A 24950-nucleotide genomic window follows, 5' to 3' on the forward strand; every position below is an offset into this window, starting at 1 on the left:
TGGGGTATCACACGTGATTCGACTCCCCTTGAAGTGCGGCGTTATACTCGGCTATTGCCCCCGCGCACGCCCACCGCACCTTTCTCACTCACCTCTCTTTGCTTTTCTCACTACACCCACCTTCGCCATGGCCAGCATTGCGTCGCAGGTTGTCCTTCACCCGGCCACATCCCACTCTCTAAAGGTACTCGGCACGACCTTAGGGCGAGACAAGGTATGACCTCATCATAATATGAGCCATCCTCCTATGACATGCGTCGCGTCGCGTAGCTCTACCGTGCTGTCCAATACTTCGCGCGGTTCTTTGCGTGGTTCCTTCTTTCTCGTGGCTACAAAATCCAGGCGGCGAGGTGGGATGCGCTCAAGGCACACTTGGCTCTGGGACGGAAGTGTGAGTGCCGATCTATCTCCAGCCCGCGCGTGTGCGTATCGAACATATCGTACAGTGCTACGCGTGGGCAAGTTCATGGAAAATGCCCAGGCTGTCCTCAGAGCCATGAACGCGCCAGGAGAGACTGGGGAACGTATCGCGACCATTGGCCGCCAGATCGGCTACTTCGGATATCTCGCTCTGGACCAATTGTCTTGGGTACGCTATCGTCTTTCACCCGACGCCCTTATGGTTGCTAGAATATGCATGCGTAACATAGTCCAGGCCATCAAGTTCTACAACTTCATGCCGTCGACTGCGGCTAAGATTAACAAGCGTGCCATGCAGTTCTGGTTCGCGGGGATCGTGTTCAGCCTCGCGCATGGGTTGCTCAAGGTACGTGACGTCAGAATTAGCAGCTTGATGGCTCTCACTGGAGGTCGACAGGCCGGTCGGCTGTCTAACGAGGTCAAGAAGCTTCAGAGCCAGTCGTGGACGGAGAAGAGTGCCGAGGCGGAGAGGGACCTCAAACTCCACAACCTCCAAGTCGCCCGAGATGTACTTCGGTACCAATTCATCATCGATATTCTGGACGTCTGGATCCCCGCCACCAACATCGGTCTGGTCAACTTCAACGAGGGCGTGTTGGGCATCTTCGGGTACGTTGCGTTCATTGGCTCAAGCGGGACCGCACAATTGAGAATCTACCCAGTTTCATCACTTCAATGATGGCGCTTCGCCAGCAATGGAACGTTCTGCAGAAGTAGGGAGGAGGGGAATGCTAGTAATATTCAGAGATCATACCATTATTACACTACATTGTTTGTGCGCATGGAGTCTCAGTGTGAGGGAAATGAAGTGCGAGGAGGAACTGGACTTGGCAGTAGCATTCGCCATCATACCGGTGTTGCATCTGCATTAGCGTTGACTGCGCGTTCGTTCCGCAAACGCAGATACTCTGCGCGCACAAGGCGCATCCCTTCAGGGCCAGTGCTGCGAAACGTCGGTACAATTGCAAACCGCGCAATGAAGGCAGCTGCAGACTCACTACCGCTTCATACAGTCCTGAACCGCCTTGTACTTGCTTCCGCATTGCCAGGCCACTGACAATGTGCGTCCCTCGGCGCATTCGGCGAATTCTGCGGAGCCAGCTTGTATGTTGGAATAATGACTGAGGTAGCACTTCGTACCTTTGACGATGGGATCACACAGCTTCAGAGCCGTCTCCTTCGTCTTTTTCATCAGCATGTCCTCCTCCCGACGCGAAAGCGCATTCATGGCGGGTGGAGCGAGACGGGTCGGAGCCCAAGGGCGGAAGGGAAGAGATGAAGAGGCGCTGGACGGCTCACCGCACCGACGCGATTGGACGCGATCGAGCGCGCCGCTGCCTTATATGGGCCGGCAGTGGCGGCAAATATTGTCACTGTGGCACGAGCTCGAGCCTTGGACTGTGCACGGCTGGCTTGCGGTCGCCGTACGACCACCACCTCCTTCTCTCCCACTCGACTCCTCGGCGCTTTCGCCGACTTCTCGAGATGCGTCTTGCCGGGCCTCAACTTGCTACCCGTGCGGCGCGCGCTGTGCGCACACCCGTGCGGTGTCTGGCCACACCCTCCTCGTCCAAGCCGAGCTTTAGTCAGACGCTAAACGACGGTCCCTCGTTCGACGACTTCGTCGCAGACAAGGTGCCAGAGCGCGTCGTTCTTGGGAATCTACAGCGCAAGTCATGTCCTTGCGCTCTGCCTGTCGCGTTTCCGAACTCACAGGAGATGATCCTTACCGCAGACCACGGCTCCCTCGTTTCTGAAGACGAAGATTCCCACTGGCTCGAACTTCTCCAGCATCAAGAAGGATCTCCGTGGGCTGAACTTGCACACTGTGTGCGAAGAAGCGCGGTGTCCTAACATCGGCGACTGCTGGGGCGGGAAGGAAGGCGTCTCTCAGGCGGAAGGACGGAGAGCCGCTACGGCGACCATCATGGTATGCGCAATTCCTCCCCTTTAAGCGAAAGTGTCGTCGTGCTCACGTAGTGGTGCTTCCCAGCTGATGGGTGATACCTGCACACGAGGTTGCAGGTTCTGTTCGGTCAAGACCTCCAAGAACCCGCCTCCCTTGGACCCTCATGAACCCGAGAATACCGCCGAGGCCATCAGCCGATGGGGCCTGGGGTACATTGTTCTCACAACCGTAGATCGCGATGGTGTGGTTGTTTCCAACAGTTGCTCTTCTCTGTATGCTGACCCAGAACCAGACCTCGCAGACAGCGGTGCGCACCATTTCGCCGAGACGATCATGAAGATTAAGCAGAAGTACGTTATGACGGAAGGTCCATGCTCTCACAAGTCTACTGACTGTCGTTCCCAGGGCGCCGCATATCCTCGTCGAGGCTTTGACCGGTGACTTCGCCGGGAATCTCGATCATGCCGCCCTTGTCGCGAAGTCCGGCTTGGACGTCTTCGCTCACAATGTCGAGACAACCGAAGCCCTCACGCCTTTCGTGCGTGACAGGCGAGCGACGTTCCGGCAGAGTCTCAAAATCTTGGAACACGCCAAGAAGCAAGGCGCTCGCGTGACCAAGACGAGCATCATGCTCGGGCTTGGTGAGAAGGAAGAGGACCTCATGGATGCACTGCGGGGTTAGTCTAGCCTTTATCCCGATCGATCCAGCGCTGATGAGTCGCGCAGAGCTACGCAAGGTGGACGTCGATGTGGTCACGTTTGGTCAGTACATGCGGCCTACCAAACGCCACATGAAGGTCGACCGGTACGTGGAGCCGGCAGAATTCGACCGCTGGAAGCAGGTCGCCGAGGACATGGGCTTCTTGTACGTCGCGAGTGGGCCGCTCGTACGCAGTAGCTACAAGGTGCGTTACTGCGTGCTTTCTCTCAGTCATAGCGCGGCCCGCTAATTCTGATTGCAGGCCGGCGAATACTTCATCGAGAACGTCCTGCGCGGCAAAGGTTACCAGAAGCGAGCCGGTGCAAACGCTTCGGCTTCTGACTCGACCACGACTACATCGACGACAGGTGCTCTCGCGGATTAGACACTAGGTTACTCCATCTATCGATGTATTGTTAGCTTATGCCTAGTAATATGTTATGTGCTCTCCGCTCGCGGACCAACTCCATTCCAAACGGTTTACTTTCAAGCAGTAAACCGTTTGAAAAGGGTGCATAACTTTGTGTCCCTAGTAAATAACTTATCATATATGGAGTTAGATCGATATCTGACACGAATCGAACCCATCTTATCCCTTATATCAGCCACCGGCTATCGCCGAGCGGAGCTTACACCCGACTCTGTGTCCGAACCTTATTTTTCAGTCCAATACACCGACCCAAAACCCACCACCAGCGTCGTCCTCGGCACTCCTCCCCTGCAAAAATGGTGAGCTCTCCAGGTACTGCCGTCGCTGAAGGACGCGGTGTGACCTATTCTTAGGACTCATCAAAAACCCCCGTCAAGCTCGCTACTGTCATCAAGGTCCCAGACTCACCCCTTACCTTTCGTCTCGTCTGACGTTTCGCTACCTTCGCACCGCAGGTCCTTGGCGCACTGGCTCCCGCGGTGGTGTCACGCAAGTCCGTGTCGAGTTCATGGACGACCCTACCCGTACCATCATCCGTAACGTGAAGGGTCCCGTCCGTGAGAAGGACATCCTGGCCCTCCTGGAGAGTGAGCGTGAGGCTCGGTGCGTCTTCCCTTATTTTCCACATGCCTCGTTCTTATTCCTGTCGTCTATCAGCCGTCTCCGGTGAACGCAGCTCCATCGTCTTTTCTGTTGTCATATTACTCCTTTGCTCTGCCTCATGACGCACGTGTATGACCATGCCAATGCAATTATGTGCATGAGACTCCCCCAAGCCGCAAGCCGTTTGCAATGTCCGATCGGTGGGCTTGACGCTGTACTACGCATCCAAAGTGAGCATGTCTATACCTACGCATGAGGCTCTGTATCGTACAGCGAGGCGATATCGGGGCCGGGGATGCATCGAGGGTCGACGATCGTGCCGACATATCAACGAGATGGTATTGCGCGCTCGACAGTCGTCTTGTCGCCCATCCCAGAGCCCGCAACGGGCCGCAAGGCAAATTTCGCGCCGGAGCTAGGGTCTGAGCGCTCAGTGCGGGCGCTCCGACGTTGTATCCGCAGAGCCAGCAATCGTCTCGGAAACACGGTGTGGCCCAGTAAGAGGAACTCACTGCCCGCGGTGGCGTCCATCGATAACGCCCTGTGAGGTCTCATCCCAGTCCGTGCAGCGGTGACGGAGATGCTCGGTCAGCGTATATAGGTCGCCGGGTCACTCTGTCGCGTTCGGGGCCAGCTTGCCCAACCTCCTTGCCTCACATTCTTCCTCCACCATGGACAACCAACGCCCAGTAGCATATGCGACGCTTCTCACCGCGGATTCGTACCTGCCGGGCGTGCTCACAGTGCACGCTAGCATGGTTGTCGCGGGTTGCAGGTATCCATTGGTGGTGATGGCCACACCAAGCTTATCTGTCGAGGCTCGGGCCGCTCTGAAAGGCCGGGGAATTATTGTCCGCGACGTCGAGACCCTTCGCCCCGACGACGGCAAACACACACTCGATGCCGCTGACGTACGGTTCGGCGACACCTGGACCAAGCTCAGGTGCGCAGTCCTCTCCGATTGTTTACATATCATCCGCTAACTCGTGCTGTGCAGGGCCTTCGAGCTCGTCGAGTATGAAGTACGTCATGCTGCCCTTGAGCCGACAGCGTGTCCGTCCCCATTAATCTGCCACTCAAACAGCGGGTCGTCCTCATCGACGCGGACATGATCCTCCGACGGCCTATGGACGAGCTCTTCGACTTCCCGCTCGAGGACGGCTGGATCGCGGCCGCCCACGTCTGCGCGTGCAACCCCCGCAAGCTCCAGCATTACCCCACGGACTGGTGAGCACACGCGAGCCGTCCGCGCCCGTCGGCCGCATGGTGTCCTCGTCCTCCTCGCCCATCGCCTCCGACTCACACACACACTTTTTCTTTCCCAACGATCAGGGTCCCGGAAAACTGCGCCCACAACGCGGTGCAAGGCCCGCACGGGGCCCCGCCGTCCCCCTCCGCGCCGAACGCGCCTCGGCCGCACCGGCAGCTCAACTCGGGCACGGTCGTCCTCCAGCCGTCGCTCGACGCGCTCGGGGCGATCGCGCACCTGATCGCGGCGTCGCCGCTCGTGCCGACGTTCGCGTTCCCGGACCAGGACGTGCTCTCGCACCACTACGCCGGGCGCTGGGCGGCGCTGCCGTGGAAGTACAACGCGCTGAAGACGCTGAGGACCGTGCACCGGAACGTGTGGAGCGACGACGAGGTGCGGTGCGTGCACTACATCTTCAGCGACAAGCCGTGGCACGTCCCGCGTGGGCGCGCGGGCGAGTACGAGGAGGTGAACGGGTGGTGGTGGGACGTGTACGAGGGGCTGTGCCGGGACATGGCGGAGAGCGACCCTGAGGGGCTGGCGCTGATGGAGAAGTATGTGGCCCGTGCTTGAAGCTTGAAGGCTGCTGTTGTGTCTTTTAGATGTTTTCAGTCCGGTTCTTGCGCTACCTGAATTTGCTCGTTCCACGCTATTGCTAGTACCATAGATGCCCCGTGCCTGTCTTCGTTCCGTTCGACGAATTTCCACGTTTCAAACCGTCTTCTATGATACACAACTTATATCATATACCAACACAAGAACTGCTTCGCGAGCGTCATACGCACCATCAAACCTACGCTCGCCATGCGACGTGCACCTGATCAGTCCTAAATCTGCGGTCCGATGGTCATCCCACCTGTATTCGCGTAGATTCGGAAGACCCTACCTTTGCGTGCAAGTGCTCTTTGCTAGCGGCGTTTCGAAGCCCATGCGGAAGCTTAGGAGGCCAGCCTGCGCGATCATGAGCCCGTTGTCGATGCAGAACCTGTTGATCGGACGCAGCGCCGTGTTAATACCGAAGCGAACACACGTCCGATGCCATGCATGCACGACGCACCGATCGTCCGTGGCAAAGACGTTTCCCCCGCGCTCGCGCGCCATGACGCCCATCATCTCCTGCAGCCGCTCATTACCTGCGACGAACGCCCGCGCAGCCAGTCAGATGGGTGTGTGCAGTCGTGGAGTGAACAGAGAACACGCACAGCCGACACCCCCGACCATGAGCACCTCCTTGCTCCCGATGTGCGCCATCGCGCGCTCGGTGATCTCGACGAGCATCGCAAACACGGTCTCCTGCAGCGAGAAGCAGAGGTCCTGCGGGGTGATCACATCCTCGCCGTCTTCCGCCGAGGGGCCCTGTGGGCGGAAGCGCTTGTCTAGGGTGTACGCTTCGGTCGAGGTGAGGATCCCCGAGAGGCTAACATCCATGCCTTTCGTGGCGTATGGCAGCGGCAGGAGACGCTTGCCTCTGTGATGGGCGTCAGCTTCGCACTGTGGGCAGTGCGGGCAATAGGCCCCACGCACTTCTTCGCTTCCTGTTCGATATTGTGCCCGGGGCTGGGGTCGTTGCTGAGATTAATCACGCGGGCGAAGCGGTCGAGGCAGTTGCCAACTGCGATGTCGAGGGTCTCCCCGAAGATGCGATAGCACTGCTGAGAGTAGGCGATCACCTGGGTGTTCCCGCCGGATACGTAGAGGACGACAGGGTTTTGGGCACCGGTGACCTGACGGCCCATCTCAATGTCTGGATACGAGATCATACGTGAGAAGTGTGGGCGATGAATGCCCGGATATCACGCACGGCCTACGCAGTGGTTTACGCCGACCAGGGGCTTGCGGTACAGCAGCGACAGGGTTCGGGCAACGAGGGCGACTGATACAAGCGGTGCTCCCATTCCCGGACCTGTCCATGCCATCAGCTTCGGAATACGGCGCACAGAGCTGGGGTTCGGACCTTTTGTGAAGCAAATGCAATCAATATCGTGCATTGAGACCTGGGCCTTTTTCAGCGCGTCGTTGATCACAGTCAACGCCCATTCTCGATGGTGCTGGGCAGTGTCTCGTGGCAAGAAACCTTCTCCGGGAGGAGTTATGTACGTGTGCCGGACATTGGACAGCACATGGGTGGAGTTATCGGGGCAATGCTTGATGATCCCAGCACCGAGTTTATTAGCGGAGCCCTCGAGCCCGAGGGCTATGTATGGTCGCTCTGTCGACTCGATGAGCTCCTGTGAAACACAGACAGACGGAAAGCGTACCCGGTGCCTTGAGAGGGGATCGTTTCTTCACGCGCCCAGGCATGCCGGTCTCGATGGTTGTGTGCGTGGTCGTATGAGTCCAAGGGCGGCTGTGGTTCGGCGGTGTGGCCCTGATCTGGGTGATCGGGCCCATCTAATCTAATCGCCTCACGTGCGTGCAGCTCAGGTGGAGTCAGGACGAGGCTGGAGGAAGGCGCAAAAGTGCGAGCTCGCGTCTGCACACTCGATCCCACCATCCACCAACCGCCATGTCTACCCAACGTCTTTGGTTGCGCTGCGAAAAGAAGGAGTTCGAGCGCCGGACGGCCATCACCCCCACCACCGCCAAAAAGCTGATCGATGCCGGATTCGAGATTTCTGTTGAGCGGGACTCGCAGAGGATCTTCAAGGACGAGGAGTACGAGGCGTGAGTGTTTGCGCCTCCCATCTCTCCATCGCGCGTGGTCTGAGACAACATCCCATCTCCCGTGCCTTGTGCGCGCCCTCCACAGCGCCGGCTGTACGCTTGTTGAGCACAATTCCTGGCCGAGCGCGCCGGTGGACGTGCCTATCATTGGCCTCAAGGAGCTCCCGGTCTCGGAGGACCCGCTCCCGCACACGCACATCCAGTTCGCGCATTGCTACAAGCAGCAGGGCGGCTGGTCCAAGGTCCTCGCGCGCTTCCACAAGGGCCACGGCACGCTCTACGACCTCGAGTTCCTCACCGACGACCAGGGCCGGCGCGTCGCCGCGTTCGGCTACCACGCTGGCTTTGCGGGCTCCGCCGCGGGCGCGCTCGCGCTCGCGGCCGAGCGCGCCGGGAAGCCTCTGGGCCAGCTCGAGCCGTTCGAGAACGAAGACGCGATGGTCGAGGGCGTCCGGCAGGCGCTTGGTGGGAGCGCGAAGGGCCTGAAGGTGATCGTCATCGGCGCGCTTGGTCGGTGTGGGCGCGGCGCGGTCGACCTGTTCCGTAAGGTCGGCGTGGAGGAGTGAGTCGTTCATTGCCGGGCGGTCTGAGACGGCTCGAAACTGATGTCACGGGCCAGGGACGACATCATGAAGTGGGACATGGCTGAGACGGCCAAGGGCGGGCCTTTCCCCGAGATCCTTGAGGCGGACATATTCGTGAACTGCATCTACCTGGCGACACCCATCCCGCCGTTCATGACGCATGAGCAAGTCAAGGTGGCGGGCAAGGAGCGGCGATTGCGCGTCGTCGTCGACGTCAGTTGCGACACGACGAACCCTCACAACCCGATCCCCATTTACTCTGTGAACACGACCTTCGCGAAGCCTACGGTGCCGGTCGAAGTTGGGTGCGTCCTTCCAAGCCTGGGTCGCCGCGCGAGAGCGGGCGTGTGGACATTGAACTTACTGTGGCGGGTTGGGCAGGGAGGGCAACCCACCGCTGGCGATGGTGTCCATCGACCATCTGCCGACGCTGCTTCCGCGCGAGGCGTCAGAACAGTTCAGCACGAACCTGCTGCCGTCGCTGCTGGAGCTGCCGCAGCGCGAGAGTGCACGAGTGTGGGTGGAGGCGGAGAAGCTGTTCAAGACGAAGCTTTCGGAGGCCGTTGCCGTTGAGGGGCTGTGAGGGGTACGTTGCAATTACAAAACAAGTCGTGGGCCGGATGACACCGGGAGTAAATCCACGCGGGATGCCAAATCGTATTTTGACGAAATCGTGACCGTCAAGCCGAGGGAGCTCTGCTGTTCAAACGTTCATCGACTCATCGAGCTCTACCCAAAAAGCGGCGAGCGCCCGTGGCTTGCGTGGCCCAACTGTTCGTGACAGATTCCAGGGCAGCCTGACGACGCGGTGCCTCGTGTGGGCGATGATGTGCAGGCTCTGGCGTGCGGAGAAAACAAGGTGAGAACAAAACATCAGGCAGGGATCAGAGCACGAAACACAGAGCCCTGATAGGATCGCGCACGGGGATTCTATTGGGAGCGCAGGCCTGCGCAGGCCCAACGGGGATGGCCCAGGCGCGCTGGCGCGAACGAGGCCTGGGCAGGCTGGGCGCGTGCGAGGACCGGCGGGTTGCCAGGCGGGACTGCGGTGGCCCGGCTGGGATCAGACGGGGAGCAGACGGTGCGCCAGGGCGCGCCGGACTCGGCCGGGCGGGGCCTCGGCGTGGGCAGCCGGGACAGGCCCGAGATCTACCTTCAACAGCGAGCCTGTCCACTTGTCCTCCTCTCGCCCGCCTTGATCTTCCTCTTCCCCCTCCTCAGCCTTCCTCTTTCTCCTCTTCTCGGGTTTGTGTGGTGCCAGCTTACGGGCTTTCTCTCTCTCTTCTCCTTTCCTTTCCTCCTTCTTGCTCCCGGCCTTCCGGTGCACATTCTTCATCAAGTGTTCACTGGTGCAGGTCGCCCTTCCAGACATTTCTGTTTTTTTGGCAAGCAAGCAATACATCCTATCGTCCCCCGCCATCTGCAGCAACATGCCTCTCGTCGTCTCCCCCGTCCCCGAGATTGCCATCTCTCTCGCTTCCCCAGAGGAGCCCGCCCCGGAGCCGTTCTCCCCCTTCTCCCAGGCCTCCTTCCTCAGCGACGACGCCGACAGCTTCCGTCCCACCCTGCTGTCCCCCCCTGCGAGCATGTCTCCCAAGCAGCTCTCGCCCCTACGCCCCAAGGATGCGCCCGTCACGGGCAAAGGTTTGGAGAGGGAGAGGTTTGAGGCCCTCCTCCAGGCTTCAAGAGAGAGAAACGCCGCCATTGGCAGCAAGAGGCCGACAACCGACCTCCGCAAGGAGATCGCCTTGAAGGTCCACCGAAGCAAGCAGGGTGAGCTCGTCTAGCTTAAAGCCGCTGCTGCACCCCCACTCATGTTACCCAGTCGAGCGCAGGGCGCTGTTCCTTTCCAAGGTCCAGGCTCCCCCGTCCCCTTCTGCGACGCTGATCCCGGTCACCCCGCCCGAATCCCCCGCGGTCTTCCACTATTCGCTGCCGTCGCCCGGCCTCGAGTCTCCCCTCGGCGTCTTTGAGGCGATTTCGCTCGGTGTGCACGCCGCGCCTTCGTGCCAGCCGTGGGTCGAACAGGTCGACTTCCGTCTCCCCGGAGATGAGCCCTCCAAGCTCTTCAAGTTCGCCCCGGCCCTCCGGTCGCAGCTTTCGACGAAAAGGAAGGTGCTCCCGTCCCTCGACCAAATCACCGCCCGTCTCAGCTCGAGCGGGCACGTCGCCCCTGCTTCTCCTGCTCCCGAGGCCCGCCAGCTTGGTTCCAAACGCCTACCGTCTTTCCTCCGCAAGCCCTCGCGCCCCGAGTCGACGCCGGTTTCGACGCCCATCATTGTCATCGAATCCGCCGAGCCGAGCCCCAAAGCGGCACGCCCCGCCCTCCCCGCGGGCGTTGGTCGTCTACGGTTCCCGCCGCGCGAGGTCTTGCCTCCTACTGTGCCCGAACCTTCCAAGATGAAGATCGCCGCTCCGATCCCCTCTCTACCGTCCTCGCCTCGTTCTCCCATCGCCCCGCGGTTGCAAATTACCACGACGGTCGTCCCGCGCAGCAAATCGTCCTCCCCCATCGAACTCTCGGAGTCCAACCTCCAGGCGTTCATTGCCTCGCGCCAGTCGACGTCGCGCAACATGCTCACTCGCATCCGCAAGCGCACGCTGCCCCCGCAGGTGGTCGTGCCCCGGCCCAGCGCGATGGAGACGGAGGCGGAGGAGGCGGAGCGGAAGAGCCGACGCCACAGCGCACCGCCCGAACTCCCCCGCCGCAGCCGCAGCGGGTTCGAGCATCCTGTGCTGGGCCTGCCTGGCGCGTTCTGAAGAATCTAATCTTGTACTACGGGAAGACACCAACTGCATTCCCTACGACTGGCTCCGACACATCGACAATTCTCTCCTTTCCTCAACTACATATACTGCCACGAATGACCCGTCGATCGTAATGTTCCCTGCATCGTGGATGATTGCCAACGGACGTTGCTTGTATTCTTATTCCCGAAGACTCATTTGTGTTGCTACCTCATCTTCCACCCCCACCTCAGCTAGCTCCTAGAGATCCCTGGCTCGTGTTTCTTTTCCTTCTCTTCTTTTCGTTCGTACCAGCCGTGCCGGTCCGGGACGTGTTTTCTAGGAGGTGTTGTACGATGGCGAACCGCTGGCACGTCCTCCCTCCTACCACCCACAGGCGGTCGGGGAGCCTGAGGCCGGCTGCGCCGCCCAGGCGAACCGCGCCTCACCCGCTCCCCTTGCACACCCTCACCCGTCCCCGTCTACCCCCGCGCCCCTACATCATGCGGAAGAGTGGCCAGCCTACTCCTCCGCCGTGCGGGCGCGGCCGACGCGGACCCGCGTGCGGTGTGCGGATCCCCCCGCCGCCCCTTGGAGCCGGTCTCCCAGCACCTCGTCCGTGCTGCACCTCCGCTCCCTTCCTCTCCTTACATGCCCACACCAATTGTAACCACACCCACACTACCCGTATCCCCCACCCCACCCCTCCCACCTTCTTCCCCCCCACTTTTTACGGCCGAGAGATGGATGGGCTGTGCCCACATCGATCCCGTACCCGCACAACCCACATAACATAGCGCATTGCGAATGCTATACAAAAACGTATGGAACGAAACCCATCCAGCGGCGGACCGACTCCAAGCGACCCGCGCGAGGTGCGACGGCTTGCAACGGTGCCCTTCTCTCTCGAAATCCTTTTCACACAAGCCCCACGCATTAAGTGAGACTAGGGACGCTCGTCATGGGGAGACACGACCGTGCAAGTGCCAACAGTAGTCAGGCATGCACCGTCGCAGGCAAGCTACTGGCTGCGCGCGCGCGCGCAGCACACGTCCGGGCTCGCACGCACGCCCGTCGCGACTCGCCGCGCCCGCAACGGCCAGCGGAACCGACGTCGAGAACTTCCGTCCGCACACACGGCGTGGAAGGCGTGCGTGGAACGTCCACGTCGTTCGCACGACGGGCGCGTGCCCCTGGCGACGCTCCCCGAGGCCGAACGTCGCCGCCGCCGCCGCCGCCGTTCGGCGTTAACCGCTGGGGTTAGCCTGTGAGAGGACGCCCGGTATGGTTTTGCCGGCCCCGCGGCGAGGTCGCGACGAGCGACGAGCGAGGCGGACTGGGCGCGAGTTCGAGCTTCGATCGGGCGGCGGCAGCGTCGCATGCGTTGCACGCGGGCAGACGTCTCGCGACTGGTTTGAACTTTGAAGGACCTCGTTGCATCCTCGTCTCACATTCGAGTGCGCGTTGGGTGGGTGAGGCACGCGGCACGTATGCGGTGTGACGACGTCCAAATATACTGATATAATGTGGCCCACGACAGGGCGCGAGGTCGACGGGTAGAAAGGCCAGGATCGGGATAGGAGCTTCGGGTACGGAGGGGGCGGGGGGAGGTGGCGTGCGTAAACGGTGAGGCTATTAGCGTAGAACTGTCCAGGGACCTGGGGCGTGTCCACCGTTCGGTCGCACAGCCGACGACAACCCACGCACACGCACACAACGGTTGGGGCAGAAACAGGCGTATACAAGTATTAAGGCAGTGCGCGCGCAGCGCGTGCGCGTAGAGATTACCTACAGTACAGCCGCGTGTGGCGGCGGACAGCGGGATGCGGGGAGAGAAAGCGTACAGCGAGGGGTAGACTGGGAGCAGAACGGGTGGAATATCCGGCGGGTGGTTTGCGGGCTTCGGGCGGGTATTGATGCATTCACGGGCTGCAAGTCGAGTCTGCGCAGTTGTGTGAGCATGTATCGATATCACGCGACAAGTCGCTGTGCCGGTGAAGGATGAACATACTTAAAAGGTACTTGAGGATAGGCTGTGCCAACGCGGTCCTCAGCGCCAAGTGTGAACGTGCTGCAGGCGACCTGTAGACGAGGGGTCTCCGCTGGCACCGCCGCTTCCACCGGGAGGGCCCGGCGGACCGGGAGGCATGAAGCGCGGCTCCGGCTCTGGGGTAGGCTCCTTCCCGCGCAGACGCGCCAGGACACGCATCCTGCGGTCTGTGACAGACCATGAGGCGATTAGTGAACTGTGAATGGACAGGGAACGGATGCCATACTGTATTCAAGGCGAACGTGCTCATCTTGCTCATGATCCGAATCTTCTAGCGGGTCGGTAGCGTTGACTACATGCCATGCCTCTGTATAACCAGTCAGTCCTCGTCCGCCAAGCCACTGCGTGGCACAAGGGCTTACGCTCTAACATCCCCCGCTCCTGGTTAGGATCTTCCCTCGAGAGATCAGCTGGACATAGATCGAGTTAGCAACTCCACCAAATTACTGAAGTTCTGCGAAGAACTGACGTCTGAACTCTTCGAGATGAGGGATCACATCTGACGAGCTGATCTCGCCCAAAGCAGACGGACCGCGCGGGCGCGTCTCGTGAGAGTGGGATGAACCGCGGCTTCCTGTGCCTCCTTCGGACGCAGCGTGTCTCTGTGCCCGTGCTTGCCGGAGCGCCGCCATCTCCTGCACTGTGGATGAGTCAGTGGCACGATCCTGTGGAGCTTGTAGGACCGCAGCCTGATATACACTCACTGGAGTATGAGGTACTTTGGGTGGGCATTGGAGGAAGCGGTGGGTTTTTCTTCCGCTTCTTCTCCATTTCCATCTCGTCCACGAGCTCCTTGAGGAACTTGCTGCGAAGCGCGCTCATGCGCTTGCCCCACTCGATCTCGTCGGACGGGTCGACGTTCTCCCCGGCCTGCTCCTCACGAGTGAGGCTCTGCATGCGTGGGACTTTGGGAGGGTTCAGCCGCGAGTATTCGTCATCGAATGGGTTCGGCTTTTCGGGCCCTTGCAGATAGTGGAACATGAGCCACAGGAAGCACCGGGCGCGTGAGGCTGACGAGAGGTTGATGGGCAAAAAAAGGTCCAGAAACTCTACAGGTGGGTCGAAGTGCTTCGACGCAACCGACTGGTATGAATGCACCGTCAGATAGCACCCGCAACTATATGCGTGTAATACCCACCATAGCATGATTAGAGCTAGACAAAACGAAAATGAGGTTGACAACGCTCGTCGGAGGGAGTTGCCCACCGCGCTAAACAACAATGTCAATTATAAGCACTGGCGAAGCCTTTGCATCAACGTACGAGCTTCTCGAGGATTTCCAGCGGGGACGATGGAGGCGGAGTCTTGAACTCGAACGGAAGCAGAGAAGCTTTCAAGCAGTTCTTGATGCGGGGCGCATCCTGCAGGTTCCCGTCTGTCTTTTGAAGCGAAGGAACAGGATGGTAGCTCCGCAAGGCGGTCTTCATCTCTGGGAAGACTACGCGCAAGATTTCTGAGCACTGAGGGGAAGCACGTGGCGGAGAAGGACTCACAGGCCATGGTGGTGTTGATACGACCGACGTTGGTGAGCAAGGCGATCTTGGCGAACTCGATCGCGAACGCGGGAGTCTCGACCATCTTGTCCTTGAGGACCTTGGAACATTTTGGCGAGTTGTAGAGCGCATTGACGTACAGGTCACAGAAGTTGACGACGGGAAGGTCGGGGGCGAGGTAGTCGACGAAGGCCTTGGTGGTGTCGGTGAAGATGTAGTAGAGGAGATCGTACTGGAGGTCTTCGCGGGTCAGAGGCTCGGCATCTGCGCGTTTGATAGGCAGAGTCTTGCGGCCGAGGTACTGTGCACTGACGACGGACGGGTGGTTTGCGACGAAGAGGAAGGGGAGGGGCGGGTGACCTACGGGGTGTTGACCTGGTGGATGTTCCATCCCTGGATGTTTTGGACAACGGGGTAACGGTCTGTTGAGCTGGATGACGCCATGAAGAGGAGGAAGAGCGGTGCACAAGGCAGCGATGGGGAGGTACTGACCCTCTCGGAGTGAGGCGTCAAAACGGCTTGCGGTGGATGATGCGCCTTATATCAAGACCGTAGGCAGTCGGCGGCTTCTCGAATGTCGGGAGGGTCTCACGTGTATGAATATGGGCACGAACGGCTGGTTTCCGATACTCATCAGCCGGTGGACGATCGATGTGGGCTGGGAAGAGGGTGAAGGATGTCGCGGGAAGGCTAGGACCAGAGACGGCAGCCCTGGCGCATGGGGACGGTGCTGCACGGCACAGACCACGGGGATGCAGGGCGCTGGGGCCGCGAGACAAGGAAGAGGACGAGCGAGTTGCGGACAGCTGAGCGAGGGACGAGCCCAACGTCTCCCGCGGCCCGGCCACGGCCCAAAATTCGTCGCGCGCTCCGCTGGCGTCCAGGATCGCGCCCGGATCTTCGCACGCCCGCGCTTGCGATGTTCGCGGATGCAAATCTGCCACCTTAGCTCAGCCTTTTTTCCCGTCTGCTCCATCCAGGCAGCCCTGGGCCGCGCACCGTCTGGGCCGCCCCCCGCAGACGGTGCGCGGCCCACAGCGCAGACCGGCCGTTCGAACAGGCTGTCGCCCAGCCCAAACCCGGTCGGTGAGCCTCTCGTCCAGAGGGACATGCGCCCCCCTGCCTGGCGATTACGTCCCGCCTCCACAGCAAACCACTCCTCAGCCCGCACCCAGAGCCCGTTCATCTTCCTATTGCGCCCGACCGTGCCTGCGTCGCGGGAGTCGGTAAGGAAGTACTCGCAGACCACTCCTTCCCATATCGATCGTCCACGCGCCCACCGCGCCCGTCCGGTCGCCCTCCCTCGCTCTACTCGTCGTCTGATATGTGCCCCCCGCCCCGTTCTGTACGTACACATCGTGTCACCCGTGCCGCCTCTCGAAGTCTCTGCGGTCGGCCGAGAATGGCAGCCGCCCACTCAACGAGGCTCGTGTGTCCCGGCAACATATTCCGGATTCACTTCTCACCCCTCTAGCCTCTTCCAAACGGCGTTCGGACATCACCAGACAACGCATATGATATCCTCATGCACACCACCGTTTTTCGACCGATCGCTTTGGCACAGACTCGTGTCCGTCCGTACGTACGTCTCACTTGTTGCTTCTGAGGCTTCATCGACCCTGGGTTGCCCATTCCCATCGCTGCCCCTATGTGGCCATTCTCAGTACCAACCCGCAGCCTGCGGCGTCGCCTTTGCTTCTCCGGCTGCGAGAATAAACTCCGGACGCGATATTGAGGGCTCGGCTTCGTAATAGACTTCACGGTGACGTGACTGTCCGACACCCAGAGAGTCTCGCCCAGTGTGGTCGAACGCCGTGTTCCGTGTCCTTCTGCGCTGGCCTGCATATGATCACGGGCTTGATAAGGTCAGTCGCCCTGCGCACAAGCGCAGGAGCCGTCAGGGTCCAAGGTACTGCACGAAGTGTTCTGTGTTCCCATCCGTGTGATTCTAGCGCTTTCAGACCGTCGAACTGCCATAGCTATGACAAGCACGGGGTAGGCTAAGCCCTTACCGTGGAGTGGCTTCAACAGAAACCATTCGCGGCCTTTGACAAACGCAGGGGCGTGTGAGCTTGGTGGCTTGAGTTGAGCCGGGCATTGCGCTGGCGCCCGTCGTCGTTCCTTCTACCATGGGCGCTACAGGAACTTCCCAATTGAACCAGACAGCCACGTGGGACAGGCGCGCAAGCCACAAGCCGTGACGCGCGACGTCAGCGACGCGTTCTTTGTTCCTGCCACCAACTCCCTTCATCACCCTCCCGTCTCCGAACTCAGCGACCATGTCGGACTTTGGGCTCTCGGACGTTAACATGGATGCAACGACGAAGGTACGCATGCGCAGTGTTGTATGCGTGGTACCCCGTTGATCGTCGTCGTCTTCGGTGTCTTTCTCCCCATGTGCATACACCCGCTGCATCCGCCTGGGTCACCAATTGTTTTCCGGCACGGCTTTCAGAAGGAGCTTCAGACCTTCCTCGAGGCCGAGCAGGCGCAACAGCGGGTGCAGGAAAATATCCACAGCCTTACCAACATGTGCTGGGACAAGTACGTTGTCTTCCTCCCTCCGCGCCCCGCAATCCGTGCGATCTCAACCCTCTTTTCCTCCTTCGCCCCTTCTCCCATTCACTTCCTGGCCGCGGCCACGCGGTTCCTCGCCCCTTCCGCCCCAAAACCGTAATCGCCGTCCCACCTTCGTCGTGCGGTTTGCGCGCGGCGTCTGAATGCAGATGCGTCTCTTCGATTTCTTCTGGCTTCTCGACCAGGGAGCGCGACTGCCTCCACAACTGCGTCGGCCGCTTCCTCGACACCTCCAGTTTCATCATCGCCAAGGTCCAGGAGAAGCGTAGCTCGGCTGGCGTCTCGTCCTGAGCCCTCTCCTCTCCCACTCCGCCCCACCGGGTACGCCGTTAGGCCCGTTCCCGTATCATCGATGTCTCCGCTGCTTTATGCCGGGCCTTCTCCCGCCTCGAGCATACGCGTCCCATGCCGAGGTGGCCGTCCGGCACGCACGCGGAGTACGGGCCCGGACCCCGTCGTAGACCCGCCACGCGTCACGCGCGCACTCCCCACTCTCTATCACGCAGTACACTAGATCCATCTGCCCATCTGTGTAATTTCCCGGCGACGACGCGCGGCCTCGTGCCTGACGTCGCAATACACAATAGGAAAACAACAACACCTAAAGTCTGCATTCGCTCGCCCAATCCAAAATCCGGTGTGATGTACAGGTCAACCCTCAGCGCAGCCCAAATCGTGCACCACTGTCGGATCCCCGCACAGTGCCCCCGCACCCCGCACGAGCAAAGGTCGCCGGTCAGCGCACGGCGACCTTAGCCCACGCCCAGCTGACGAGCGCGGGCACGAAGAAGCAGAACGCGTCGAGGACCTCGTACGCGCGCCGCAAGCGCACGGGGAGCACCACGGCCGTCGCGCACGGGCCACCCTCCGCCGCGACGGTCGCGGCGGCGTCGCTCAGGAAGCCGCTCTCGAGGTAGCGGTCCATCTGCTTGTCCTTCTCGCGCCAGAGCGCGCGGAGCCAGAGCTCGAACGCGTCGCGCTCGCCTTCGGGGAGCTCGACCTCGGGCGCGTTCGTGTGCGCGTGCGCGGACGAGGACGAGGACGCGGCCGGGGCGGAGACGGAGACGGCGCCGATGGGGACGTCGCCGCGGGCGATGTCGAACTTGCGGAGGTGCATGTGCACCGCAGGCGGCGGGGTGCGGTCGCAGAAGATGGAGCGGAGGGTGTAGTAGGACTGGCCGTAGCCGAGGTGGGGCACGCCTGCGGATGGGAGAAGGAGGAAGGGAGGGAGAGAGAGGCGGTCAGTCCGCGCGGACGAAGGAGGGCGGCGGCGGGCGAGACTCGCCTGGGTAGGCCATGGTGATGTCGAGAAGCTGCAGGCTGGGGATGCGCGGGGCGAGCGCGCGCAGGGAGTAGTGCAGGCCGGTAGACCGCGGGAGGAGCATGTTCGTCATGTCGGGCTGCGGGCAGGAGAGGCGTGTTAGGGACGGGGGCCGGGAGGGAGGGAGGAAGCACGCACGATGCCGAGCTTGTCCGCGTACTTCTTGCTGATGGGCCGCGTGTCCTTGCTCACGAGCGTGCCCTCGGGGTAGAGGATGAAGGTGAGCGGGGAGTCCTCCTCCTCTGCGCGGCGCGCGAGCCATGAGAGGCTCGCCGCGAGCTGGAGGCGGTCCGAGGCCCAAGAGCGCGCGAGGAAGATGAAATTGAAGAATTGCATGCCCTGCAGAGAGCGGCGTGGGTTGGTCGCGTGTGGGGAACGCGGGGTACAAAAAGGCGGAGACTCACCCAACCTAGGATCGGCATCCACTTCAGACTGTTCTTGAGGACGATGAACACGTCCCGGTGGGTGCCCATGAAGTACGTGAGCGTCCATGCATACCACCATCGGTGTATACCTGCGCGCAGAAGGTGAGCCAAAGTGTCCGGTAGTCAGTCGTGGGGCGTGCGCACCTGGTGGTTCCCAATCACGACCGTCTTCCGCGGCAAGTCCAGCGCGATGACCCGTCCGCCGCTGTCCCGCACCACCAGCCTCTCAATCTCCTCCCGCGTGAACTTGCCCTGGCCTTCCGTCTCGAACGAGATTATGAGCTTGGTTGGCCCGAACCACTGGCTCGCAAGCACTGTTCCCCCACCATCCACATACCGCATGAGCCGTTTCCCGCCACCACCCTCGCTGATGGACAGGGACACGCACCGAGCAGGGCACCGAACGCGCCCTTGGTGTACCGGATGCCCTCGTAGTAGAGCTTGCGCGCCCGCGGAGCGGGACGAGCTTGAGCGGGAAGAGGAGGACGATCTGCGCGGCGTTGATCATGATGCAGCCGGCGAAGAAGACGAGGAGGAAGACGGTTCCGTGCAGCGTCTGCCACCATGTCCTCCGCGGTCGCTTGGGTATCGGGATGGCGTAAGTTGGGGTGGGTTCGCGGCGGTCATTGGGGTCTGGGGTATGTGGGTGATAGAAGTACAGTGGTTGTACAAGGTCAACGTGATCCAGGAGGGTGTGGTCCGATAGCGATTCCGACAGCAGCGTAGAGAAGTCCGAATAGATTGCAAGAAAAGGTGCAAGCAGAGTGAGGAAGGGCCGCAAGGGTGTGAAGGGGTGAGATGGGCCTTGGGCTTGAGTGGAGGCTGCGAGGACGACGCCAAACGCGAGGAGGCACACCGGCGAGGGCCCGATGTGTCGTACTAGGCTCGGAAGGTGTGGGTCGGATTGCGTGTGGCTTGCGGGATGCGCTGCAGTCAGCGGCCGGGGAAGGCCCGTGCAGAGCAGCGGCCGCGCGCCTACGCCTGGTTCGACCGTGAGCTCAGCTTTTGAAGCTTGAATAGAGGCTTGGCTGGAGCGCGACAGGGCGGGTGCGGGCGATGAAAATATCAGCAGGGGGTCGCGAGATCCGTAGGCTGAGGCGGTGAGAAGACCTGGCTGGCCTACAGACTGTACTGATGCATGCCTGGAGGACGCATCGCGGCAGATGGCGCGCGGGGGTCATCTTGCATCACTTGCATATCAGACGCAAGTCAGCCTGCGGACGTCACCGGCGCGCGTCGAGCACGTTCGTCCGAGGACGTGAGGGGCACTGGGGGACGAGCACAAGACGGGAGCATGACGGGAGCAAGGTCGTGTGCTGGCCCGGTGGGCCAGGTCGTGTGACGAGTTCTGCTGGAATGTTTGGTCGCGCGACCCGGTCTCACTGCTCCGTCACCTCGCGTGCATGGCTGAATGACTTAGCCAGCCAGAGCAGATAGCAACACGGCTTCGATGATTCAACGAAACGCAGCTGTGCTACTGTCTATTTAGGGAGTACAACGGAATAGGATGCGCATTCATAGTTCCTTCTCGCCCAACTCTCTAAAACTCAAGAAGAGTCAGCACGTGAATGGCTTACCGACTATGCCCTCCTCGTAGGCCTGAACAATCAGCTACAGTCCAATATAAGATAGCAGAAAAGGCGACCAAACCATTTGTAAAGCGCACCTTGACCGAAACGTACGTTCCCGCGACACAGATGAACGCCCCTGCCAGCACCGTCGAGACCGCCGAGACCGTACCGACAGGCCGCTTCCTCAGCGCCGCTATCCCCGACCCCCCGACCCCGCCCGTGTATTGCGGCTCGGCCTGATGGTACGTGTCGTGGAGCCAGAAGAAGCCGGCGAGGCCATACGTGTACCAGGCGGCGAAGAGTGAGGCGGTGATGCCGGTCAGGTAGGAGAAGATGGGGACCGCGCTGGCGAGAACGAACGCGGCGGCGGTGGCGGCAAAGCAGAGCGCGGTCCAGACGGTCCAGCCTAGGGCGGTGTGGGTGTAGATGTGCCTCGAGTGCCGGAAAAAGCGCACGAAGACGAGTTTGGCGGCGGTGTGCGAGTAAAGTGCGCCGGCGCTGTCGGGGGGCCGGGAGCGATCGGAGACGGGGGTCGACGGGAAGTAGGAATGAATGGAGAAGGCGTTGAGTGAACGGGACAACGAGGGCCCGAGAAGGGCGGCGAGACGCACATGAGAAAGTTGACCAGGCCGATCCCGAAGGTTAACTTGGACCAGACGGGTGGGAGGGAGAAGAGCGCGGGTGACAAAACGCCGTTTCCGATGTAGACGTAGACAACCACACTGAAAACCGCATAGAAGGTCGTAGCAAATCCTTGAAGCAGCCAAGCGGCCTGGAAAGTGATGCATGCCGTAAATTTCAGGAACCAAGAAAGCGAGGACAAACATACTTTCATGGCATCCTGAGGTCTACGCATTTCTGAAATAAGGATGAAGAACCTGTCATCCCCGGTTCCCCCTGAATCAGTGCCTTGCCAAACGTCGCATCATTTGCGCCATTCGGCCTCACATGAAATGGCCTGCGGCAGATCCGAGTCGATTATGTGCTGAGACACCGGCAAGGAGCTAACATTCCATACCTGCATACGCGAACACCTGCAACGGTGGCAAACCTGTGCATCAGCCTGGCGACTTATGGTACTTCAGAAGCGCCCTCCGACGTACTGGACCGGTTATCGCCAAAAAGGCTTGGTAGAAGTTCGTTGGGACCGAGGCGACGATGACGCGATCGCGGACGGGATTTGCGCCAGCGCCGACCATGGCTAGCAAGCCGCATATTGCGATGAGGAGCGCACTAAAGAGGCCTAGCCAGGACAACCGTCCAAGCGTGCGAGGGAGCGACAGCACGAAGGTGGCGATCGCGAAGATGGCGAGGAGCACCGTCGCACAAAGTCCGTTGTTGGACAGGGTCGAGAGCGCCTGCTGTCCTGAGAGCAGCTCGGAGCCCTGTGGAGACGAGTCCCGAGGGGAATTCGGAATGAGCGTGTGTGTCGGGCGCAGGCGGAGGAGAAGATGTCACCGTTCCGAATATAGCGAAAATAATCGTCCCAGCCGAAAGAACTTCACGACCGAGGGGGCCGAAAATAATCATACCCGCATCACCTAGAGGATGACAATGGTTATTCTCATACAAGGGTTGCAGCGACCTGCGGATGGGAACCAGTGTCGGGAAAGCACAAGTCCGACATAACGAGTCGTAACACCTGGTCCGCCTAAAACCCGAAAATCGCGAGTAGATACACTGGCAGTGGGGCGTTGGGTGTAGTGCAATGCGCGGTAAGCTCAGCCCGAATGAGGTCGGCACGCGCCAAAGGACCGCGCTGCATGGCAGTCGTGATGGGCGAACGCGAGCGCGATCACTGCGGCGGCGTTTGCGTAGCTCAAGCTTTAAGTCTTCTGACCACGGCCAAGAATTCGACGCCGGATGATGATCAGAAAGAAGAAGTGCCCACCCATGTTGTGTACTTCGGGGTGATTGAGCTTAAAATCTATGAGGAGTTTCGCCGTATGGAGGGCGAAGACCCCAAGGAAGATGGTCAGGACGAGAGATGGCACGATGCCTGGAGAGAGTTCAATGTGTGCCGGTGGCGGGCGTTTGGACAGAGGCGCACCGACGGCGGCCATGGCATTTGGGAGAGTGAGCATCCCGTTGCTGACAATCTCCGCTATCATCAGGGCACTGACGAGCTGGGTTCCAGAGTGGATCAGACCGCATTCGCAAGCGAGTAAGAGGGAGGGCGGTGGGGTGACGTACTTGCCAGCTGAGCGTCTTGTACCGGATCTCGTGGTCTGGATCGTCTTCGAAGACGTCGTTCTCCACTCGGCCTTCGGACGAAAGGTCTTGAAACCGGTTCTTGCTCGAGGATGTCGTCATGGTGTTCGAGGAAGACCAGGGTGGGCGGCAGGCGGGGCGAGGCGTGAAGGAGGGCTATTTTATGGCGGCGAGCAGCCTATCTTATCGCTCGCATGACGGAGCGGCGGATGGCGGAGCGGATGCGCGGGCAGACGGGTCGCCAGGAGGGGAACGAGGGTGTGCGGGTGAGAGTTCGCTGCCAGATGTGGCGCGGAGGGGAATTCGGATTTCTGCCTTCGTGACCGGGTCATCTGCGCGGACTGGCGCGGGTTAGTGAATAGCATCGGGCGGCCAGTGGGCACGCTGCAGCCGACGGTCACGCACCGTGCAGAGTGCTTGACTGACGCAAAGCACGCTAGGTGAGCGCTAGCGCAGAGACGCCCGCGCGGGGGCAGCGCGCTCCCAGGACTGTCCGCCGTTCGAGCTGCTCCTCCGCCCGGCCAGTGAGAACGCGGCAGCTGGCAGTGCGCACTTGGCCAGGCGAGGCTGCACCACGCTATTTATCCCTCGCCCGGTCCCCCCCTCTGCACTCCCCCATCCCCCGCCCCGTCCACTCCCGTCCCTCGCGTTTGCGCAGCCGCCATGGCCCTCACCCACGTCCCCCCCGTCCTTGTCGACGACCTCATTCCCATCATTCTCGAGTCCGACGACCACTGGTGGCCCCGCGATTTCCAACGGCTCGCCCTCATCTCGCCCTCGTGGGTCCACCCGGTCAGGAAGCGACTATATGCGCGCCCCTCTCTCCGCTCCTTCCGCGCTTGCAAGCTCTTTGCCCGCACGCTCCAGGAGAACCCAGACCTCCTTCCTTACCTCAGCGGCGTCGACCTCCGCCCCGTCGCCGACGGCCGCAATGTCCTCGACGAGCAGGAGATGCACAGTCTCAGGGTCATCCTCGGCCTCAACGGCCTCCGCGAGGTCACCCTCGGCGGTGATCTCGCCGTCTCTGCTCAGCAGTTCCTCCACGTCATGTCCAACACCCGCACCATAACCTCCCTCCACATCGACGGCCACTCCGCCGCCGACCTCGACGATGACTTTTGCCGGTCCCCCATCAATCCTCAGTTCCACACCCTTCCCTCGCTCGACTGGGACGACGTTGTCGCCTTCCGATTCCCCTTCCTCCAGAACCTCACCCTCAGCAACGTCACACTGAGCGTTCACCCTTCCATGATGGACCGGCCCGGCGCCCTCGAGTCCTTGGCGCTCAACAACGTCGAGATCGCCGATGGAAGTCTCCTTCCCGACCTCCAGGGCGCGTGGGACCGCCTCCGCTCCCTCCGTGTGGTCGGCAAGGCGTCAGACGAGATGGACGAGAACGTGCGGGCAATGCTCGAGGTCTGCGAGGGCCTCGAGGAGCTCCATTACGAGTCCGTCGAGATGTCCTCCCATCCTTCCCTCTTCGACGACGACGAGCCCGTCCCGCTCCCCGGTCTTCAAAGGCTGTGCCTCGCCGGCTTCGACGCCAATCCCCACACATTGGACGCGATCGCCAGCGCATGCCCCGCGCTCACGCACCTCGCCGTCCTCGGCCGCATGGTCCGCGTGTCCCCCGAGCTCTGGCGCGCCTTCCTCAAGTCCGGGGCCGTTCCCCATCTGCAGCAGCTCGTCTCGCCCGCAGGGACGATGGCGCCGCCGTTCACGTATTGGACGCTGGCGCAGACACAGGAGCTGCGGGACGCTTGCCGCGCTCGTGGTGTTGGTCTAGCAGTCGGATCTGGAATAGCCTGTTCAATATCGGATTGATGGTCGTCTGTTCCCTCTGCTTCACTTGCGGAGTCTGATGGCCTCATCCTTTTCGCTCAGGTGGTATCTAATCCCACGCGCGTCTCGCTTCTCCCCTGGTTTTGTTTTTCATTGTCCCACCCACGTTCGATTGGTCCCGGATATCCCTTGAGTTTGGATGATTCCCCCCCCCCCCGATGCACTCTTGTCGTT

General features: G+C 60.9%; 13 protein-coding genes across 13 annotated transcripts; 8 read left to right on the top strand and 5 right to left on the bottom strand.

Moving 5' to 3' along the window:
• Positions 1-127: 127 nt before the first annotated feature.
• BXZ73DRAFT_97002 (peroxisomal biogenesis factor) lies at positions 128-1137 on the top strand (the record flags this gene model as incomplete). Its single annotated transcript, XM_048027224.1, has 6 exons — positions 128-214; positions 271-391; positions 447-589; positions 656-766; positions 818-1029; positions 1083-1137. The coding sequence occupies 6 exons, from the start codon at positions 128-130 to the stop codon at positions 1135-1137; spliced, it is 729 nt and encodes a 242-aa protein (XP_047882872.1).
• A 286-nt stretch (positions 1138-1423) lies between these two features.
• On the bottom strand, positions 1424-1648 carry BXZ73DRAFT_6048 (uncharacterized protein; the record flags this gene model as incomplete). The annotated part of the gene is made up of 2 exons (XM_048021711.1): positions 1424-1509; positions 1561-1648. Coding segments are annotated over 2 exons (174 nt in total), but the record flags the coding sequence as incomplete, so codon positions are not given.
• A 257-nt stretch (positions 1649-1905) lies between these two features.
• Positions 1906-3414, top strand: BXZ73DRAFT_87400 (lipoic acid synthase; the record flags this gene model as incomplete). The annotated part of the gene is made up of 8 exons (XM_048024551.1): positions 1906-2070; positions 2156-2350; positions 2414-2570; positions 2622-2679; positions 2735-3006; positions 3056-3234; positions 3292-3349; positions 3398-3414. 8 exons carry the CDS (start codon positions 1906-1908, stop codon positions 3412-3414), a joined length of 1101 nt encoding a protein of 366 aa, XP_047882874.1.
• Positions 3415-3922: 508 nt separating this feature from the next.
• BXZ73DRAFT_39375 (ribosomal protein S28e-domain-containing protein) lies at positions 3923-4129 on the top strand (the record flags this gene model as incomplete). The annotated part of the gene is made up of 1 exon (XM_048018361.1): positions 3923-4129. A coding segment is annotated over one exon (207 nt), but the record flags the coding sequence as incomplete, so codon positions are not given.
• Positions 4130-4733: 604 nt separating this feature from the next.
• Positions 4734-5884, top strand: BXZ73DRAFT_39739 (nucleotide-diphospho-sugar transferase; the record flags this gene model as incomplete). The annotated part of the gene is made up of 4 exons (XM_048018443.1): positions 4734-5005; positions 5060-5084; positions 5147-5289; positions 5395-5884. 4 exons carry the CDS (start codon positions 4734-4736, stop codon positions 5882-5884), a joined length of 930 nt encoding a protein of 309 aa, XP_047882876.1.
• Positions 5885-6104: 220 nt separating this feature from the next.
• BXZ73DRAFT_39187 (peptidase M22 glycoprotease) lies at positions 6105-7612 on the bottom strand (the record flags this gene model as incomplete). The annotated part of the gene is made up of 8 exons (XM_048018328.1): positions 6105-6144; positions 6198-6296; positions 6369-6444; positions 6514-6779; positions 6836-7055; positions 7113-7214; positions 7266-7520; positions 7570-7612. 8 exons carry the CDS (start codon positions 7610-7612, stop codon positions 6105-6107), a joined length of 1101 nt encoding a protein of 366 aa, XP_047882877.1.
• A 205-nt stretch (positions 7613-7817) lies between these two features.
• Positions 7818-9142, top strand: BXZ73DRAFT_39600 (saccharopine dehydrogenase; the record flags this gene model as incomplete). The annotated part of the gene is made up of 4 exons (XM_048018411.1): positions 7818-7975; positions 8061-8537; positions 8595-8868; positions 8945-9142. 4 exons carry the CDS (start codon positions 7818-7820, stop codon positions 9140-9142), a joined length of 1107 nt encoding a protein of 368 aa, XP_047882878.1.
• An 847-nt stretch (positions 9143-9989) lies between these two features.
• Positions 9990-11319, top strand: BXZ73DRAFT_40003 (uncharacterized protein; the record flags this gene model as incomplete). Its single annotated transcript, XM_048018492.1, has 2 exons — positions 9990-10332; positions 10385-11319. 2 exons carry the CDS (start codon positions 9990-9992, stop codon positions 11317-11319), a joined length of 1278 nt encoding a protein of 425 aa, XP_047882879.1.
• A 2017-nt stretch (positions 11320-13336) lies between these two features.
• On the bottom strand, positions 13337-15273 carry BXZ73DRAFT_87405 (uncharacterized protein; the record flags this gene model as incomplete). Its single annotated transcript, XM_048024552.1, has 9 exons — positions 13337-13503; positions 13563-13643; positions 13699-13746; positions 13806-13976; positions 14041-14419; positions 14475-14546; positions 14599-14774; positions 14830-15137; positions 15194-15273. 9 exons carry the CDS (start codon positions 15271-15273, stop codon positions 13337-13339), a joined length of 1482 nt encoding a protein of 493 aa, XP_047882880.1.
• A 1835-nt stretch (positions 15274-17108) lies between these two features.
• Positions 17109-17697, top strand: BXZ73DRAFT_97009 (uncharacterized protein; the record flags this gene model as incomplete). Its single annotated transcript, XM_048027225.1, has 3 exons — positions 17109-17156; positions 17285-17502; positions 17592-17697. The coding sequence occupies 3 exons, from the start codon at positions 17109-17111 to the stop codon at positions 17695-17697; spliced, it is 372 nt and encodes a 123-aa protein (XP_047882881.1).
• A 445-nt stretch (positions 17698-18142) lies between these two features.
• Positions 18143-20333, bottom strand: BXZ73DRAFT_87406 (uncharacterized protein; the record flags this gene model as incomplete). Its single annotated transcript, XM_048024553.1, has 8 exons — positions 18143-18606; positions 18692-18806; positions 18866-19066; positions 19132-19164; positions 19297-19466; positions 19541-19592; positions 19616-19785; positions 20276-20333. 8 exons carry the CDS (start codon positions 20331-20333, stop codon positions 18143-18145), a joined length of 1263 nt encoding a protein of 420 aa, XP_047882882.1.
• A 376-nt stretch (positions 20334-20709) lies between these two features.
• BXZ73DRAFT_87407 (amino acid transporter) lies at positions 20710-23036 on the bottom strand (the record flags this gene model as incomplete). The annotated part of the gene is made up of 10 exons (XM_048024554.1): positions 20710-20763; positions 20819-21221; positions 21335-21495; positions 21553-21620; positions 21742-21757; positions 21827-22108; positions 22182-22264; positions 22615-22722; positions 22774-22849; positions 22917-23036. The coding sequence occupies 10 exons, from the start codon at positions 23034-23036 to the stop codon at positions 20710-20712; spliced, it is 1371 nt and encodes a 456-aa protein (XP_047882883.1).
• A 561-nt stretch (positions 23037-23597) lies between these two features.
• Positions 23598-24758, top strand: BXZ73DRAFT_39675 (uncharacterized protein; the record flags this gene model as incomplete). The annotated part of the gene is made up of 1 exon (XM_048018429.1): positions 23598-24758. The coding sequence occupies one exon, from the start codon at positions 23598-23600 to the stop codon at positions 24756-24758; it is 1161 nt and encodes a 386-aa protein (XP_047882884.1).
• Positions 24759-24950: the final 192 nt, after the last annotated feature.

The sequence above is a fragment of the Epithele typhae genome (genome assembly GCF_022376455.1).
Source record: "Epithele typhae strain CBS 203.58 chromosome Unknown BXZ73scaffold_3, whole genome shotgun sequence".
Classification (NCBI taxonomy): Eukaryota; Fungi; Basidiomycota; class Agaricomycetes; order Polyporales; family Epitheliaceae; genus Epithele; species Epithele typhae.